General features: G+C 41.2%; 1 protein-coding gene across 1 annotated transcript in view; it reads left to right on the top strand.

Annotated features, from left to right (window-relative positions):
• RABGAP1 (RAB GTPase activating protein 1) overlaps nt 1–19,399 on the top strand; it is a 60,874-nt gene that overhangs the window by 8,802 nt on the left and 32,673 nt on the right. The window contains exons 3-13 of the mRNA XM_059865469.1: nt 2,123–2,354; nt 2,770–2,974; nt 3,544–3,718; nt 4,010–4,167; nt 4,389–4,499; nt 5,119–5,185; nt 6,133–6,235; nt 7,452–7,621; nt 10,196–10,370; nt 11,001–11,094; nt 13,821–13,971. Of these exons, the coding sequence (XP_059721452.1) occupies nt 2,123–2,354; nt 2,770–2,974; nt 3,544–3,718; nt 4,010–4,167; nt 4,389–4,499; nt 5,119–5,185; nt 6,133–6,235; nt 7,452–7,621; nt 10,196–10,370; nt 11,001–11,094; nt 13,821–13,971 (1,641 nt within the window). The remainder of the gene's footprint in view (nt 1–2,122; nt 2,355–2,769; nt 2,975–3,543; nt 3,719–4,009; nt 4,168–4,388; nt 4,500–5,118; nt 5,186–6,132; nt 6,236–7,451; nt 7,622–10,195; nt 10,371–11,000; nt 11,095–13,820; nt 13,972–19,399) is intronic.

Here is a 19,399-nt window from a genome sequence, read left to right as displayed (position 1 = left end):
CTGGCTCTGGTTTTGGGGCTGCAGTTGGGTTTCAGGCACGTTTACACCTTTGTGTGCCCTGTTCCCCTGATGTGGGGAATCCAAATGGGTGCATAAGGAACTTTGGTTGACATGAAGTTAACCTTGGTTTGTGTTTTAGGCCTCGGTGTGCAGGCAGCTGGTTTGTTGCACTTGGGGCTAGGAGAACAGCAGGCTCCTCTAGTCCAGAACTGTGGTTACTGTGCATTTTAAAGTTCATTTTGAGCGTAGTCTGGGCTGAGAAGGAAAGCTTTCTTGGAGAAATTAGTTAAAATTGCTTTTTAAATGGGGTTTTGATGATGATGTTTGGAATATCTATGAGATGGGTTTTTTATTTTTACGTGCCTATTTTCTGTAAACAGCTTGAATTTGTGTTTTACCTGTCACTACTATTTTTGGCAAATTTTATTTTCAAGGTCATGTTTTATAGATGTAACATCTAGATATGTTATTCATACTGATTATTTTACCAAATAGAGTAGATCACAGTTCAGATTTTTTGGCTTTTAATCTTGATAGAATAGAACATTTTTCATGTGCATGTTATATTAATACTAATACAACATGTAGTTCTTACTGGATATGAATTTTTCACCTTCCTTTCCCAAACCAAAGTGTTGACTGTGAGGAAAGGTGTATCAGATGCAGATTTTTACCAGAATGAGTTTTAACTTCAGGTTTCATGGAGAACAGGTTCTGTAAACTAGAAGTTACTCTAGGGTTTTTTGATATATAGCCTTTGAAGGGGCTGACAGGATGCTATAATTAATTAATTCTATTTTGTTGCAAAACATATAAACTCCATACAGAAAAGGAACATGGTGCATCTTCCATCATCATCGTCATCATCCATCATCATCTTTCTGATGACTGCCTGCAAAGACCTGAATAATAAACCTGATGCTTGAAAGCCTTCTGCCTTTGATGACCCCATGCTTGGGCAAGATTTTTCCACAATGAATCATGCAAATTAATTCGAAAGTTATTGGGAGGAAAATGGCAATGTGTGGATTTCTGTAACTAGTTGCAGGTTACAGATGCCTCTCTCTGTGGGTGTACAGCTGAGTAAGGCAGTTACCCTGTCCTGCTCCTGGCAGGTGATCCCAGCACAGGAGTGCATTTCAATCTGTACAAAAAGTGACATTCTGTTTGTGTCAATTTCAAGAGCAGAAATGTCTCGTGTTGTTACTGTTTAGATTCTGTAGGAAACCAGTCACTAGATTATTACTTTTTGGGCTAGTTGAATAATTTGGATTTTAGTAGCGGGTGTGTAGCATGTTAAAGCAGTGAGTTTACAGAGAGGTGAGAATATGGAAGTGCTCCTAGGGTTGAGTTTTGGTGTCAGCAGGAATAGCCACCAGCAGCTGCAGAAGTGTTAGATGCAAGTATCTTTCGCTGATGGGATCTGGTAAATTACCCTGCAAACTCAGTCACTTCCCTATTAACTGCAGAGGAATGGACAGAGTTTCCTTAGAAGTAGTATCTGAGAGCTTCCTGAAATGAATGTCTTCATTCCCTTTCCACTTCAGGACCTTATTTCACACTGTTGAGGTGGCTTCATGCTTTCATGTTGACTTCAGTGAGCTCAAAGTCAGACTGCAGCTGAGCGTTAGGAAACAAAGCGATGCTGTTGCTTCTCCTCAGCATGATGTCATAATCTTGTTCCAGATGCTTCTCTTCCTGTGAAACCTTACTGTCTTGCCCATAAAGCACATAACATATTTAATTATATTTGTCCCTTTCTGGCGTTAATCTGAGAATTGTTTTAGCCCATACTGTGGGCATCTGTAAGTTTTTCTGTCAAAGGTAGTCTTTGTAGTTAGTGATTAAAGACTAGTTTGAAAGTAATCTCCTTGCTTTTCCTAGTGCTAGAAAATTCCTGCTTTGAGCTGGTAGATTTGCTAGAGCAAGAAGGATATAATCCATGCTGGTAAGCACTTGCACCCTGCTGTTTGTGTTTATGGTTGTAACTGGGTTAAATTTGTTGACTGCTGCTTTGACTGGTAAATAAAAAGCAGTATGAATGACCCTGTGCCTGAGGGGTGCTTTTTGTTGTTTGAACAGTCTTTTCTTCTTTTTTGTGTCCCAACTCTGTGGCTCTCAGATTGTGGGGAATGGAAGTGAGCAGCAGCTGCAGCGGGAGCTGGAGGACGTGCTGATGGATCCACCCATGGAGGATCAGTCCAGTGACCGGGACCATGGAGAAGTCAGAACTGATGGAGATGGGGAAGAACCTGTTGTCCTTGAAGCGTCAGCATCCTCTACCATTAACCCAGTGTCGGTGGCAGGACTCCAGAAACCAGAAATGAGCTTGCCAGTGAAACCATCCCAAGGAGGTTAGGAAAAAAAGGGGAGGAATGCCTGGTAGTTTCTTATGACCTTGGATTTTTTGGGGAAAGTGAAGAGAATTTAGGTACACGAGTGGCCAGTAGCCTTCCCCCATGTCTCAGATTATAATCACTTAGTGCAGTAAATTCCAGGTTATGTATGTGATGCAAGAGTTAGTATCTGCTGAGCTGTCCTGTATTCTGAAAACACTGCTATACCAGCCCTGAGATGTGTGCACAAATATTAAGCTTACTTGCCTGGCTGTATAAAATATAAGTACAGGGCTTTCCTATAGTGTTTTGACCTGGCCTGGCTTTTCTGTTTAGCCTCTCTTGTCTTCTATTCAGTGGGCAGCCGGTGTCTGACACTTCCCTTGCGGTGCCTTGCCTTGTTTCTGACCTTCCCCTTCATGTGCTGCCCTAGACTGTGAGGATTTGAGCCCCTTCACGCCCGTGACCGACGAGGACAGCGTGGTGTTCAGCAAGCTGACCTACCTGGGCTGCGCCTCGGTGAACGCCCCGCGCAGCGAGGTGGAGGCGCTGCGCATGATGTCCATCCTGCGCGGCCAGTGCCAGATCTCCCTGGACGTCACCCTGTCCGTGCCCAACGTCTCCGAGGGCACCGTGAGGTACGGGGCTCGCTGCTCTGGGGCCTGCCTTCATCTTGGCTCCTTTGGAAAGCAAACACTTATGCTGATGGTTTATTTACCTGGCAGGAGACTTGAGCAGCTTGGATTTTCTTTAGTGGGAGAAGTGGGTTTTACGGACATCTGTGAAAAGGGATCCCTTGAATTTGTTTACTGAACACTCCAAGCTATCACCAAAGCCATAGTGGGATTGGTTATTGATGAGCACTTTGGAAGTAGCCTGGAAAGTAGTTTGGGAAATGTCTGATACACGAGGCCTGACAGAGGTGGGTCTGTCCACTGCCAAATATTAGGGTTACTTTTGGAAGACTAATCTCTGAAAACTGTGGGGAAATTATTGGTGGAAACATTTGTGGCATTGTATTTTTTTGTATTGTTCAATTTAAACGTTGTTATGGTGGTCATGCTTTGCAGTAAATGATGGGATCTAGTTTTTGTGGTGTACTTCTCTAGGAGGTATGAAATTGTTAAAGCTTGCAAGTTATGTCTGGCTGAAATAATTCTTCATAAGGTGCAAGTTCGCTTTTTTTCCCTTCTCTCTATTTTAACAGACTTTTAGATCCTCAGACAAACACAGAAATAGCAAATTATCCAATCTATAAAATCCTTTTCTGTGTACGAGGGCACGATGGGACCCCTGAAAGTGATTGCTTTGCTTTCACTGAAAGCCACTACAATGCAGAACTCTTCAGGATTCATGTCTTCCGGTGTGAAATCCAAGAGGCTGTAAGTGCAAGCTTTTTGTCACATGATAATTATGTACATGTAAGTGATATTACTGAAATGTAAATGAAGTTTTTCAGGCACTTTAGAAGTAATGTAATTCGTTCATCAACAAACGATGGGCATTCTTGTCCCATTAGTTATGGGATAAGAATGCACAGTGAACAGTTTATCCTGAGAAGCGCAGAAAAACACTTGATTAGATGTTAAAAAGGAATTGTTTTCATACAATTTGTTGTGAGTTAGTGAAAGTCCAGGGAGGTTTCAGCTGATGTTTGTGCACTCTGGCTGCAGGTGAGCCGAATCCTGTACAGCTTTGCCACTGCCTTCCGGCGCTCTGCCAAACAGACCCCACTCTCTGCCACTGCCACCCCCCAGACTCCAGACAGTGACATCTTCACCTTCTCTGTGTCTCTGGAAATCAAAGAAGATGATGGGAAAGGTTATTTCAGGTAGAGATTCTCTTCTATGCGGTATATGGTTCTGTTGGAAAGCAAGTGAATAGAGAGTGTGAGGCTGAGGTGGTCCCTAAATTCCCCTTTTGAGAGTTTCCTATTCTAGTTTAAATGAATCCCAGGCGTAAGGAGCTGCACCAGTGTCTGATTCTGGGTTTGGTATATGCAAGGAGTGGTGCTAAATTGAGAATTCTTTTTTCTTTCCTGATGAATAACAGTGCAGTTCCCAAAGACAAGGACAGGCAATGCTTCAAACTCCGCCAAGGCATTGATAAGAAGATTGTGATTTATGTGCAGCAGACAACGAATAAAGAACTTGCTATTGAAAGGTAATGTCATCAACTTTTAAGATTCTTTATCTGTTAATGTTAGTATTTTGCCTCTGAGGGAGCAGGTTAGTAATTGTTCTGTGGATGCTCCATTTGTGTGATTTAGGGCCACACTTCTCTTGAGGATGAAGTGGGACATACCTGTGTGGGCCAAAAGTCTGTGTGAAAAGGCCAAAATGAAATCATAAAAGAGGTCCTTGTGTTTCATCCTTGTCCATACTGAAGGGTAAATTCTATGTCTAAAAAACCAGAAAAAAGCCACCAAAGGAAGGGCAGAAGACTGCAGGCCAAGTGTTGTTGTGGTATAAGGAATCCTTGTTAGCAGTGACTTTATTAGTAAAACGAAGGTAATGGAACAATTTCCAGGCTGTAATCAGGGTAAAACCATCTTGTAAATATAATTCTGAAATCTTGCTCAACATTTTTGATGTTGGCTTGACATTGTTTTGCTGGACATGCTTGATGCTGCTTTCACAAATGTCAAGGTTTGTTGATGTTTGTCAGTGGATTCATAGGCTGTTTGTGATGGATGACAGCAAATACTTAGATAAGAAATGTTAATGGTTTGTTTATGAGCATGTCTAAGTTTTGCAGTTACATTTTTTGCCTGGCTTTGCAGATGTTTTGGCCTTCTCCTTAGCCGTGGGAAAGACGTTCGGAGTGGCGACATGCACCTTCTGGATTTGGTAAGGATCTTAACAAAACTCAGTAAGACTTTGGGTTGTGATTGTGCATGATGTCAGGATGGACAGAGAACACTTCTGCAGTTGTTGATGGGAATTGATGGTGTAGTTTCCACTGTTGAGGGAGGTTCTGGGCAGTTGAATTCAATCCCTGCCTCTGCTGCTCAGTTAGACCGTGACCTGGTGCTTGGTCAGGGGGCTTGCCCAGTTTTACAGTCAGTCATGACTGTTCTCATTCAGGGGCCAGAAATAAGAAACATGGAACCTTATTTTTAGACATGCTGAATATTAAAGTGCTGTGCTTTGAACATGGAAAGTTTTACAGCATAGTTATCAGTGTGAGAATCAAGGCCTGAGAGGCTTCAAATGTAACACTGAGAACTAGTGTTACATTGCTTTGTTCTTATGACTCAATTTTCTCTATAAAGTAATAATAGGGATCATTTGACTTCAGAAGTATGAAGTGACAACAAATCTGCTACTATTTATGCAGTACATAATGACTACTCAAAAAGGTTTAATACTACATGAATAATTTAGTTTTCTACCAGGCTTTGGATTGCCCAGAAAATAAGGTTGTTGGGAAGAGAGGCAAGCTGAACATTAGATAAAATATTGGTTTGGTTCTTAGTGACTGAATAATGTGTTGTGTTCTCATCCACACCTCTGTAAACTAAAAGTTGCTGTTCAATGGCCACCTCCAAAACTACTGGTCATGCCATGTGCTAATAGAATCATTAGTATTAATTGGCCTTTCTGTGTTATCAGTGTGGACATCAAGGATTGCAGGGGAGCTCTGTTATCTCCCTCAGAGATGATCTCTGCTGCAGACTCTGTCACATGGACTTGCCCTTTCCTTGCCAGTGCAGTAGCTCTTTCACAGGACTGGCACTACATAATGTAGGAACTACTTTAATTAAAAAAAAACCATAAACTTACCTTGTTTCCAGGAGTCCATGGGTAAAAGTTCTGATGGGAAATCATACGTGATCACTGGGAGCTGGAATCAAAAGTCTCCACACTTCCAGTTTGTAAATGAAGAAACACCAAAAGGTATGAATGTTGCCAGGTGTTATCCCTAGGCAGGGAAGTTACTTCCATAGTGGGCATTGGATCAGTTATCTTTTCAGAAGAATCCCACAAAAGACTTTCACAGGATGAGATATATTCTCAGAAAGAAGGGTGCTAAATGCCACATGAAATTTGAAAAAATCGAAAACAACAACAAAAAACCCCCCAAAAAAGACAAATAAAGGCAAGCTGTGTTCAGTAATATGATGTAGGAACTGTGTCCTAGTAGGAGGCTCTGCAGGTGTGGGGCAGGATGCAGGTGCTCTGTGCACCACTGGAGCTTTTCAAGAATCCCATTGAGAATTGCACTAAATTACTTTTGCAGGCTCTTGCTTTGCTCAGTGTCTTGTGGTCAGTTCAATTTTTTCCAAACCCAGGTTTTTAATTAAACAGAAGGATTCCCATACCTGTGAAAATGAGAGCAAACCATTCCAACTGTCATCCAAAACTAGCTGATGTTGCAGTGCTGTCTCGAGGCCTGAAAGAAAATGCCATTGCTTCTTTTCAGATGTCAGCTGAATTATCATCTTTTCAATCTCTTGTCACTGTTGTGTGCCAGAGGTTGGGAAGTTAATGGGAATTGACTGGGCAAAGTCATGAAAGTCAGCTGCTGGGCACAATCTGGTGCTGGAGTGGATGCCATCCTGCCTGAAGGACACAATTTATCATTCCCTGCCACAGAGATCTCATAGGTCACCGAGCCCTGTTGCCTCCCGTTGGAGCATCAGAGTGTGTAGTCAGTTTTTGGAACTTCACAGCTGAGAAGGTCTTAAATGCCTTTAATACCATGGTATTAAACAATTAAGTAACTTCTAAAACCAAAAAAGAATTGAAGTGTAATTGGGCTGGATGGCAAGAGGTCTGCACTGTGCAGTGAAGTGCACAGATCCTCTGTGATGTTTAATGAAGGTTTTGGATACAATTTCAGTGGGATTTGAAAAAGCAGAATTTTTATTCTCTTTAACAAGATCATTTTTTTGGCTTGAAGGCTGCATTTTCCTTACTCTCTGGTGGATAGTGCATGGTGATCCAATTTTTCTATTTTGAAACTTGTAGGGTTTTGAGATGTTAAATTAGGGGGAAAATTGATTCTGAAAAGGAAAGTTTCCTTTGTTCTTCCATGTTACTGGGAGAGGTGTTATGGATTTTTTATTTGAAATGTTTCTTTTCACGTTGTGGCTTCATTTTCTCTCCCTAGATAAAGTGTTGTTCATGACCACTGCTGTGGATTTGGTCATAACTGAGGTGCAGGAGCCCGTTCGGTTCATTCTGGAGACTAAAGTCAGAGTTTGCTCACCTAATGAGAGGCTGTTCTGGCCCTTCAGCAAACGGAGCTCAACTGAAAATTTTTTCTTAAAATTGAAACAGGTAATGTGTTAAAAATAAAGAAATAAAATTGACAATTAATAGGCTGTTTCTCCCTATGACTGCTAAAACCCTTACTAATATAATGTTCATAATGCAACATTTTCTCCCTGATTCAAAGAGGTAAAATAAATGCACTTCACTTTGAGAAAAGCTGCCCTTTATTGTGCTGATAGGTGCTGGCTATTTGCAGTTCCCATAAAGAGCCTGAAATAGCTTTTTTGATAGCTTTGATGAGTCTGCAAAGTTATAGAGAGGCTTATGGATTTTCCAGCCAAAGCCCAGCAAGAAAAGGAAGGGAGGATTTCTCTGCAAACTGGGGCTATGCTGAGACTTGCTGCCATAAGGGTATAGAGGAATAAGTGCTTAAAATTAAAGGGTTAAGAGAAAAAAGTGTCCTTACTGTAATGCTGGTGACACGGTATCTGATAGATCACCAAACTTATTTTATCATGCCAACTGAACAATTCTTCTGAAGTGTTTTTAGATGAGCAAACATCCACATGAAATTCCAAAGGAAATTATGTTTTGTCAAAGTCTATTTTCCCCTTCTGCATGGTTGGAAACAGAGATTTCACACATACCCCAAGTTTGCCCCGGGGAAAAAAATCCAAGCAACCACAAAAAAATCCCTAGAACTTGTTAAAAAATTTTACTGTTTTTTCCAACTTACTTTTTTACCCATCTCCTAAAAATGGAACCATTATTTCTGTCCAGGATATTCCTAATAACAGTACAAGGCAATAACTTAGTCTCAAAATAAGGCTGGTAAGTTGAAGGTCCAAGTCACTGAAGAGATCATGTACTTGAAATAGCTGCTATTCTTCTGCTCTAGAAACTATTGTTCTGAAATGAAAGTCCTGTTTAAAGAACTGGAAATGTATAAAAGCAAATAACAATGTGGATGTACGTGCTCTCTCAAGGCTTAGCAGTTCTGGGTGCAGCCCAAAAAGAAAGCAGTGTTGGAGTCCTAATTTCTTGATAAGTGCTCTTATTTAAAGAGGTTTGGAGTTAAGCAAGAGGCTTTTCTTCATTCTTTTTACACTTGCCTTTAAGTGCTAACAAAGAATGGCATCTGGGTAGTAACAAAGATGAAGTTCACCAAGGATTCTTTTTCTAAAAAAGAAAAAGAAAAACCCCTTTTCTTCAAAGTTTAAGGTGGAAAAATTCCTCATGGATGAGCTCAGCCTTTTTATTTAGAATATTTTTGAGGTGGAGCATGTCGAGGCTGTTGGGCTATAAATATTCTACAGCCTCCAAAAGGTGCCTTTTCTGTTTGGCAGTTTAAAGGAAGCTTATCTTACTGAGCTAATTCTGGATCTTTTGTCTTACCAAATTCACAGACATTGTGACTTATCTTGGCCAATTCTCTTTTTCCACAGACACTGTCAGGTTATCCAACTTGCAGTGTTTACTCATGGAAGATTATCAAACCTCGTAGTGGAAGCAACAAATATAGAATGTACTGCCTGATAAGCCTGGAAGGGAAACCTGTTTCTGTGGAGTCATGATTAGCCTATTAAAAGTCCAGCTGTGTAGAATTGGCTTATCTTACTTTGGCAGTGTTTCTTTATTCGGAAATGGTGAAAGCAGAGGGATTTTATTTGCTCTGATTGCATTTAGTGATTTAGTCATTTTTAGTTTTGATGTATTTCTTTTCATTTTTAATGCTCCAAAGAATAAAATTGAGCACGGGGAGCTTAGTGTGGAGTATAATTATAAATCTTATTTCTCTCTTTTCTTCACCTTCTCTTTTCTGCTCTCTGTTTTTATCCATTTAGGGAAAAAAAAATCGAAGTCCTTAAAATGTATTAAAATTTTAGAACTACTTCACAAAGAAAAATCCCCTTTTAAGGGAAAGGAAGGTACCAAAGCATTGAAAATTATGGAGAAACAGGATCACAGAGTAGGCTTTGGGACTCAGCAGTTTGTGTTCCTGCCGCAGTGTATACCCAGAGTTGGAAGCTTTGCTAAAGACCATTGCCATGGGAAAATCATGGAATCCCAGACTGGTTTGGTTTGGAAGGGACCATCTCATCTTGTTCAAATAATTATGAACAAATTTTTAAGACTACTTTTGCCACCATCAGTATTCCCAGAAACCTTTACTATTTTAGCTCATTTTATAAATTCTCTTTGAAGAAGAATTTGACATAATTTTTTAGGTTTTTGCTTTCAATTTTCCACTACTGTTTAAATAAAGGCAAAGTTGCTGCATATTGAGAAACCTTCATCTCTTAGACCACAGATGCATTTATAACTTTAAAAATCAGTGCATTTGTGTCCAGTTCATTGGTGGTTGGAAAGATGATCTCCCTGTGGATGGCAGATCCAAGTGACACTTCTGCCTGTGGCAGGCACTTTGTGCCTTTGGGTGCAGCACGCTCCCAGCACGTTTCAGGGAGCACTGACAGCCTGCCCCTTGCAATCAGTGTGCTCCAAGTATCAACATTGCTCACTGGAGAATGGGATGGAAGTTGTTCCTCAGCTCTCCTGTTCTGGAAAGAGAAGGCAGAGCCTTAGGAAGTGATGTGGGGTTTGTGTATCTTCCTCAGTGAAATGAACCTTGTTTCCTAGATAAAGCAGAAGGACAGGAAGAACAACTCAGACACGCTGTATGAGGTGGTGTGCCTGGAAAGTGAGTCTGAGAGGGAGAGAAGGAAAACCACAGCCAGCCCCTCCCTCCGCCTGCCCCAGTCAGGCTCACAGGGCTCCATGATCCCATCTCCTCCAGAGGATGATGAAGAGGAAGGTAAGAAGCTCCTGTGCTTTGTGCACTTTGAGAAAGGGCAGTTGGTGAATAATGTGGTTATAAAAGATGTAGGATCCTTTCCAGTCAGAATCTGTCTGATTGAGGGGTTTCCTTGCTGGAATACTGCAAGATTCCATGCCCAGTGTCCTGGCATTCCTGGTCAGCCTCTCCCTCCTCTGGCACTTCAGTGTCCTTGCTTTTCTCAGCCCAGGCCTCCTGTGTGGTGTATTTGGGACAATGTGAAAAAGGGCTCTGAAAAACTGGGGATTATCATGTTGCTTCTGCCCCTCCCTAAGCAGCTGTGAGCAGGTTTGAGAGCAGAAAGGAGAAGCTGGTGTAATTTGGAAGTGTCAGCAGGCAGTGTTTTAGTGGAGAGTCAGACATCTGGGAGAGATGAAACTGTACCAGGACCTGCCCAGCTTGGAACTTAATGCATTTTCAAGAACTTCTGCTTTAAAAAAAAAAAAAAATTTAAAGCAAACCACGAGCACTTCTGAGTATAGAAACATTTGGCCTTACATCTGGCATTACAGAGATGAAATGGAGATAATTTGGGTTTCTGCTTTTCCACTTTTCCTGCTGGCTTTCCATGTGGCCTTGGCTGAAGTGTCCCTTCTGTTCTCTTGGCAGACAATGATGAACCACTCTTAAGTGGTTCTGGAGATGTTTCCAAAGAGTGTGCAGAAAAGATTCTTGAAACGTGGGGAGAGCTGCTGTCCAAGTGGTAAGTGGCAAAATCACATTCTGAAAATTACAGTTCTGAATATTCTCATTCTGTTTGCTCCTTCTGCTTGGAGTTTTTATTTCCAGAGGCTGTTTGATATAAGTTTAGTTTGGATTTAGTTCTCTGTCTATCCCCACACCATCCCTTATTCTCTGGCTTGATGTGTTCTGATTTCTTTAGAGGATGTTATAAATATTTTAATTTTTGAGTGCATGCTTAATGTATAGAAACTCGCTTATGCTGTGTCTTTAGTTGGTTCTACCTTAAGATTCTACTTATCTTCAGTTCCTTGGGATTTTGTTAAAGGAAAACCTAAACTAAGTAGTGTAGAGAAAACGCAGCTCTTGCTTTGTCTGTTCTGCACAGATCACTTCCATTCCTCTTTGTAATTCTGGCTGGGTTCACAGCCAGTTTTTCCTGCAGCTGTCATATCTTAGTGACTGTAGCTTAAGAAATGGGAGATTTGGACTTGGACAGAGAAGATGTTTTTCCTCCCTTATCTAAAGGAAGGCTCCAGAGCCTGCCAAGAAGGAAGTAGAGCTCTGCTGTTTTTCCCTGGAAAATGTCAGTGTACAAGAAGAGTGTTTCTTGACAGTCCAATTGCTAATGCAACACAATCCTCATTTGGCTAGGGATTTTTTTATTCATCTTGAAGTAGCCTGAGCAGTTCCAAAGTGATGCTGATTGTTGTAAAATTCAGGGGTTTTGTTAGGTTTTATTTTTCCCCCACAAAGGGGGGTGATGGGCAGCATGAGGCTGAGCTCAAACAGACTTCATTTTGGCTCTGCCTTTGATAGTGGCCTTTTGCTTCCTGAAGTCAAGGAGAGCCAGGCAAGGGCTGTACAGCAAGTCAGAGGCTGAGGGGGTATTGGATCTAAGGAGTAGGACAGCAGAGATTGGAGTCAGTCATGCAGCTTAGAGGAGAAAAAGTATTGGTGTGACCATTTAGACAGGAATCTCTTTAAGATTATAACTGTTTGGTATTTTCTGCAGTTATTGCTTATTTGAATAAGTAGTTTTCCTTCCACTTTGGTTTTGCACTAAGTGGACACATTTGTAGGAGGGGAAGGCTGTGGTAAAATGATATATGATCCCTTTTCCCTCTCCTAGATTTGGAGAAACATCTTTCCCAGATGAGCTCTCTGCATCTGCTGCTGTGAGAAAGTTTCTTTCAACTTGAATTTTTTTGTAATTCTTCCAAGGGCTCAGAGATAATTAAGCCACCTGACTCCCATTGGAAATGTTTTGGCAGCTCTAAGAGGATATGAAATGCTTCTGTGCTAATGCTGGCAACAGCTTTAATATGTGTTAAAGGGCTTTCCTTCTTAACTAAAAACGTGTATTTGGAAGCAATGATCCCCCAGCTTTTAACATAAGAGGATTGAAAACCTTAAAAATCAGACTTCAGGTAGTTTCATGCTAGTTTTTTAGAATTGTGTAATTAGATTTGTATAGTAATTAAATATTTGGTATTTTGTGATACCAAAGAATATTTGGCTGATGTTTCATAACTACTGAGTCACACGATTTTCTCATTTCAAAAATAGTTGAGAAAATCCACTGGTGTGTAGCCTTTAGTCTACAGCCTTCATGACTGTATTCACTGGAACTACTGTTGTACTCCCTCTGATCTGAGATTGAGGCAAAACAGTTTTAAAGGCCTTGACAGAAACATTGGGTATTTTGTATATAGGAAGTATTTTATATAAATATACTTACATAGTATAAAAGCATAATAAATGCTCTGTAAATATATGTCTATAGTGGCATTGATATAAATATAACTACTGTAAAAATATTGTTTTTATTTTAGTTGATTTCTTTTAGAGAAAGCACAGTGAAGGAGGACATGATTTTCCTGGGTTCTGTGCAATAAATACTGATTTAAATGTTTGCCTTGTTAGTCTCTAGATTATTGTGTCAGAACACTGTAGACTGGAGAAAGGCCATAGGAAGTCCCAGTCTGTGTAAAATTATTATCCACATATCCGTTAGACTGTTTCAAACATTAATAAATGCCAGTTTATTGAGAACATAATGCAGTTGATGTGACACAAGTTCATTTTTCTGCCTGGCTTTGTCAGTCAGTTCTCTTGATCATTTTAGCCAGAAGTTTGTTATTTAGTAACTGCTGAAAAAGAGTAATTTCTGTGATTTAAGACGTGTGTCTTTTGGGGATTTTTATATATAAGCCACAAATGAGCTGTTCAGCTGAACGTTCTCTAAGTGCATAAATTCTATGTAGGTTTAGGTTTTACAGCTTGCAGTGCTGTAATTTATGGGCTGTCAGTGGTCTCACTGGAAGGAGCTGTTCAGCTGGGGCTGGCTGGTGCAGTGAGGCTGCTCTGATGCAGGGCTGCAGTTAGATAACCACGAGAGGGGATTCTCAGAGCTCTGACTCCTCTGTCCCTAGCTCCCTGAGAAGGTCACCTCCTGCTGGGAGACTTCTGCAAGCTGCTCATTTTGGGGTATGGAACTTGGAATTTACAGGCTGTGACCTCTGTCCTCTAGCATTTAATGGAGTGGTTTGGTTTGTTGAATGTTATATATATATATAAATTAATGGGAGTCAAGAAAATAGTTTGGGAAGTAGTTCTCCAAATTGTATTTCTTTTACACGACTTGAATTTCACGTGGAGATCTGGAGTGCCTGCCAGGGGTGCTGTGTGTGGTGTTCCCCCTGGGTTTCTGTGGTGGTTGGGGCAGTAACTGAGCCCTCCCTGCAGGCACCTGAACCTGAGCGTGCGGCCCAAGACGCTGTCGGCGCTGGTGCGGAGCGGCGTCCCCGAGGCGCTGCGGGGCGAGGTGTGGCAGCTGCTGGCAGGGTGTCACAACAACGACCACCTGGTGGAGAAGTACAGGATCCTCATCACAAAGGTACCGTGGCTTTTTTCAGCTCTTCTCCCCCCATTTCTTAACGAGTGGGAATACAGTGGCTTCAGGCGTTCTCTTGCCTGAGGGTCCCTGAGTGTACCTGGATGTATCAACGAGTGGATTGTAGTCAATCCTCCAACAAAAACCCTACAGAGAGCTGCTGATGGCATTACACTGCTTGCCTTTTATAGTCCTGTTTCACTCAGCTGAGTTCTGAGTTTGTAAAAAATAAATATCCTATTAATTGCTTTCCTAATGGACAGATTAATTTTCTTTGCTTGTTTGGTTTTTCTGAATGGAAGCTGAATTTTGTTGTGTTGTCTCAGTGTTTATGCAAAAAATCCAACACTAGTAGAAATTGCAGCCTTTTTTGGTAGAAAGAAAACAGAACAGTGGGGATGTTTTTGCATTGGACAGCAGTTTTGTGACATCTCACCTTGAATGCTGACCCCAGTAAGGTAGGAAAAGGATATAAGAATTGTATGTACAGACATCACTCAGTGGTTCTCAAAGTTCAAGTAACAAATGGGTCACAAAATGAAATGTCACCTTCTTATCCAGAAAACAGATGTGTTGGTTTGGATTTGACCATTATCTGTATAGCTACATTGGATGTTATTGCTTTCATCAAACATACAAGTCTAGAAGGGCTGTATTAGAAATTATTAATGATAAAGCTTTAGTACAAATATTACAGAAATTAATTATTCACCAGTTAAAAAGCAAGCCAAGTGAATCAGCCTTTGTATCTCTATATTTTGATGGCACGGATTCACAAGGAGCAATTAAAGACCTTAGTCCTAGGGCAGGAGGGCTTCTGAAATTAAACTCAGCTTCTGCTGGAGTCATGCAGGAAGGATCCTACATAATGTGAATGAATCATGTTAAATCAGCAAAAAATGTTCTGTGTATGGAAATAAGTATTTTCATATAATTGGTGAATATAGAAAAAACTTGATCCAAATTCCTTAATACTGGTTTGTGCACTGTAGAGCTGTAACATGGATTTTATGGTGAATAAATCATATAAGTAATGTGGAGGTTGAGTGCTCTGGCAAGGAGTGATCACAGCTATCCTGTTGTGTTATTTTAATTGCCTGGTGAGTAGTTGTCAGCCTCACTTGTTTCTCTGTTTCAGTGTTTTGCTATCAGAATGCAAAAGATGGTGTCTTTGTGGCACAGTTGCTGACACGTTCTGCTACTATCTTTGTCAGCTGGAAGGGGATAGTGTAACATTTCATTTTTAAACCTGTGAAACCTTTCCACTCCTTTTCATTTGGCTGAGACAAAGAAAGTAACCTGCATCTGGTGTTGGAAGCATCTCTGGAGTCCCAGTGTAAGGGAGGGGAGGCTGGCCCTGCCCTGTGTTCTGCTGAAAAGCACTGGCTATGCCTGCAGAGGTCGTTCAGCACAGAAACTAATGAAGGAATTAGAGAGAATGGGTCCTGAGTGACCATTTCCAGGCCCTGCTGCAGTCTCTTGGGGTGTGTGGTGTATCAGCAGCACGCTGCCACAGCCAGCTCCAGCAAATGAAAATTATGTTGACCTCCCTAATCTGGAGGTGCCATATTAGCCCAGTGCCATCCATGGTTTGTTTTGTTGTGACTCAAATATGGAAACAGGCTGGGACTGTTCCTGTAGAAGGACCAGAGGTTGGTGTTTGAGCACAGAAATGTGTGCTTGGTTCACAGGGGAATTGGCATTTCTTCAGTCTGCAGGCAGTGGAAGAAATGCAAGGTTTTAAACAGGGTTATCTTTCAGTGCCTGTGTGGAGGTTCTGAAGAGGAGAACAGGCAAAAAATGCAAGGATTGTTTGGGAGGCTGAGGAGAACATGAATTCAAGGCCCAGCAATACAACATTTGCAGACCCTTTGGACATAGTCTATGCCAAGAGTCTAATAAAGCTGGGCTGCACTTTGGCCTTAATTTCTTTTTTCATGCTTTTCTTAGGCATGAAATGTGATAATTTTGGAGTTCTAATGTGACTAATTCTTACTGCTCTTAAAATAGCAGCTCAGTTACAGTCAGTATGCAGCAATGTATAGGAGTAAATGTTCCTGGGAAAAAAATTGCTAATTATATGAAGACAAGGGTCCATTATATTACATTGCTTTCCCATCTTTGTAATGCTTTGCCATGTTTTGCATGTCACTAATGCCAATTCTTCTCTGGCAAGCCTGCAGTTATTTGCATTACCATGCCTTGAAGGGGGTTTATGTGAGAATAACTGCTGGGGTGTAGTGCAGGAGCCCAAGGGGTCCATGTAAAACCTATGCCCTGGAATGTGAGCAGGAGATGCAGGAAGCCTGTGCTCATAATGCAGCGCCCCTTCTCTCTTCATGTTGCCCTCTCTTCCTGTAGCTGCATTTGATTCTGCCAGGCTTTTCCTGACCCCCATGCAGCAGCACAGTCCCAAATTAATAAGGATCTATGATGACAGCTGCTTCATAACCTTCTGGCCTGTTTCAGGGATTTTTTTTCCCCTTGTGCACAGGATGTTGGAGGCAGCACCCCAGTATTTCTTCTGGTGGTTGCTTTCCTGGGCAGGCTCAGGTAATCTCTGTTTTTTTCTTTCCTTTGCAAATTAATTGCTGAAAGAACAGTTTTTTTGTTCATTGTTAAGTTGTGGATACTGAAGGATTGAAAAGGAAATGTCTCCTGTTGTGCTCTACCATTCAGGAGAGCTGTGTCTAGCTCTCTTGTCAAATATGACTTAAAAATGGCATTGAAATTGTGTTTCAAGGTGTGCTCGTTGTGTTCCAATCATCATGACAGCATATATTAATTATTTGCTCTGGTTTTCTTTACCACACACTGGCTGGGGTTTGTTCTCTGCACTTTTGTTACTGCAGGAAGGTTGAAGTTTCACCATCATGGTGCTTCCACAAATTACTTTTGAAAATTTGCACACCATCTGTGTGCAATAATAAAGCTTTTAGCAGCTCCAGATTGCCATGCTGGTGGTAGGGAGTGTGGATGAAAGCCAGCCCAGTGAATTAAGGTCATGTCCCTACTGGGGACAGAAAGCAAGCTCTAGGTAAAATGATCTAGACAATCCCTGGAAGAGGCATCTGGTCTTGGTAGCACTTTGGCAATCACAGTTAGGGCTGTTAATCTTCAGGCTTCCAGCCACTGAAAGGTAGCAGAAGACACATGGGGACTCACTCCAGGTGTTAATGGACACCTGCAGGAGCAATACTGCATGTTCTGGACAGGTACAGGTGGATGGAAAAAGTTGTTGAGTAGAAAACATGTAAAACAAGCCATACAGGCTAAAAAAGAGAAATAATCATCATACAAAGCAAAGGAGACAACAGCCACAACAGACAAACTTTAGAAAGGATTAATACAACTACTGAATCTGTCAGTGGAGAAGTTCTTCCTAATATCAACATTAAAAACCTAACGTTTACAATATTGAGGACAAAATAAAAAGCTTTTGGATATAGGTCTGTGTGGGAGGAAGTAATGTTGAAAGGAAAAAGCCATGAACTGTTGTACCAGATAAATACACTATATTAGGAAAATTACAACGTGAGAGGGACATCTTGTGGCACAAATAAAATAAAAAGTAATAGTCCAGTGTCAGGAGGAGTATCCTGGAATGTTACTCCGGGGTCACCATTTCTGGGAGAAATCCCAGGCCTGGTAGGAGATTAATTTGTCTTTCTTATAGCAGGACTCCTGCTACCCACTATCTCATCTTCCCACCTTTTTGTCTCCATGAGACGAGGATTGTAGAACACAGATGTTCTACCAAATATACTTGTCTGTCTTGCTGCAAATGATGCTAGCTTTTAATGAAGAAACAGATTCAAATGTCACTGCCGTTATTTGACTGAATGTGTTGTCATCCACAGCATAAAATGTGACAGAACCTTAGCTGTGGGTGGCTAACACTTATTTTCTACTTGTATCACAATCATATTTCCATATGTTCCTATAAATTAAAAAGAAGGCATTGAATTTTCAGGAGGACAGAGGGCCATGACTGTGTACAATCAACTGAGATGGAACCTACCATGCATTTGTGCATCACACTGTACGATGGCATAGCCTTGTCAGCGTGCCTGAACCTTGAGATTCCTTGTTTGATTAGTTTTGATCACATGGTGCTCAAAGTTTAATTATCTTTTACAAGCAGCAGTTTTCCCAGGAGTTGTCATTGTAACTTTGAATAATTTCTGGAGTACTTTCCATTGCCTTAGAGAAGGTGGTGCTGTACGGTGTAGAATGGGAGAAGTCTGTACACCATAACAGTTTTTTCAGTCTCACGGACCTCAGCCACCTCAGCCACACATTTGGGTGTTTTAGGAGAGGTTCTCGTGCTGGGCTGGAGGTGCACCCAACCAGAGAGCTGGGGAGCAGGCACTGTACCCCAGTTACCTTCCAGGTGCAGTTTGCTTCACCTCCCGGGCTGGCTGCAGGTGCAGGGGCAGGAGGAGGTGGAACTGTTGCTGGTTTGGGTGTTTTAAGCAAGCAGGAGTGAGCTGGCAAGAGCACTGAGTGGAGTCATTGCTCTCAGCTTCAGAGAAACAATAGAATGTCAGTTAAAGGAAAAAACAGACGTGGCTCTTCTACAGAAATGCCTCAGCTCTAAGGGCGTTAAGCTTTTCATAAAAACCTGAACACCGAGGAGTTTTTGATTTCATGGTGCATTTTCTGTTTAGAAATTTCATCAACCAGATGTGGTTTTGGTTGGGCTCAGTATTTCCATTGCTACCTTGTTTTTATGTGTCTGACATAGGAAGTTCAGTGCATCAATGTACATTTTCTTGGGACTGTTTATAAAGTGTCTATTCGTGCCCAAGGATCCAGAAGTACTCTTTGAATCGGTATGTAAATCATTCTCTGCTTTGGAGAGATTGGAGATCATTTCTCCAGCAGTAATTCAATCATAGCTTGTTTTTTGTAAATCCACAATACCCTGGCCTAAATTTAATTCAAAGTTTATGTTTCCTAGCTACAGTTCTAGTACTTCAGTTGCCGTGAGTAGAAACACCATAAATTAAAAAAAAAAAAAAAGGTGGACAATAGTAAAGAGATCGTTTTTGGGTTAAATATGGGGCAGAACCCCCAAGTTTTTGTTTTCAGGCATTTGTACGAGACTAACTAAAAATCTGCCAAGTCATGCTGTTGTCCAGCACAGATTTTTGGCCAACACAAGGATATCATGAAATGCTTTTTGTACTTACTGGTCAGCTGAAAACCTGAGAGTTGTGGCTCAATTGCTTCGACATCCATTCCTTTGGCCACAATTAATTTCCCGTTAGATATTCTGGAGAATGACCAATGTTTAGTTTAGGTTAACCAAAACCTTGGGTTTGTTGGTATTGGTTGAATTCAGAGTGTGGACTTAAGCTTGTAAGGATGCCAATTGCACACTTTGATATCTTAGTAAATTATTTTGATTGCCAAAGAACTTCACTCC

The sequence above is a fragment of the Haemorhous mexicanus genome, chromosome 21 (assembly GCF_027477595.1).
Source record: "Haemorhous mexicanus isolate bHaeMex1 chromosome 21, bHaeMex1.pri, whole genome shotgun sequence".
NCBI classification, from domain to species: domain Eukaryota; kingdom Metazoa; phylum Chordata; class Aves; order Passeriformes; family Fringillidae; genus Haemorhous; species Haemorhous mexicanus.
Note: the sequence above shows the minus strand (reverse complement) of the source record. Positions and strands in the feature narration are given on the sequence as shown.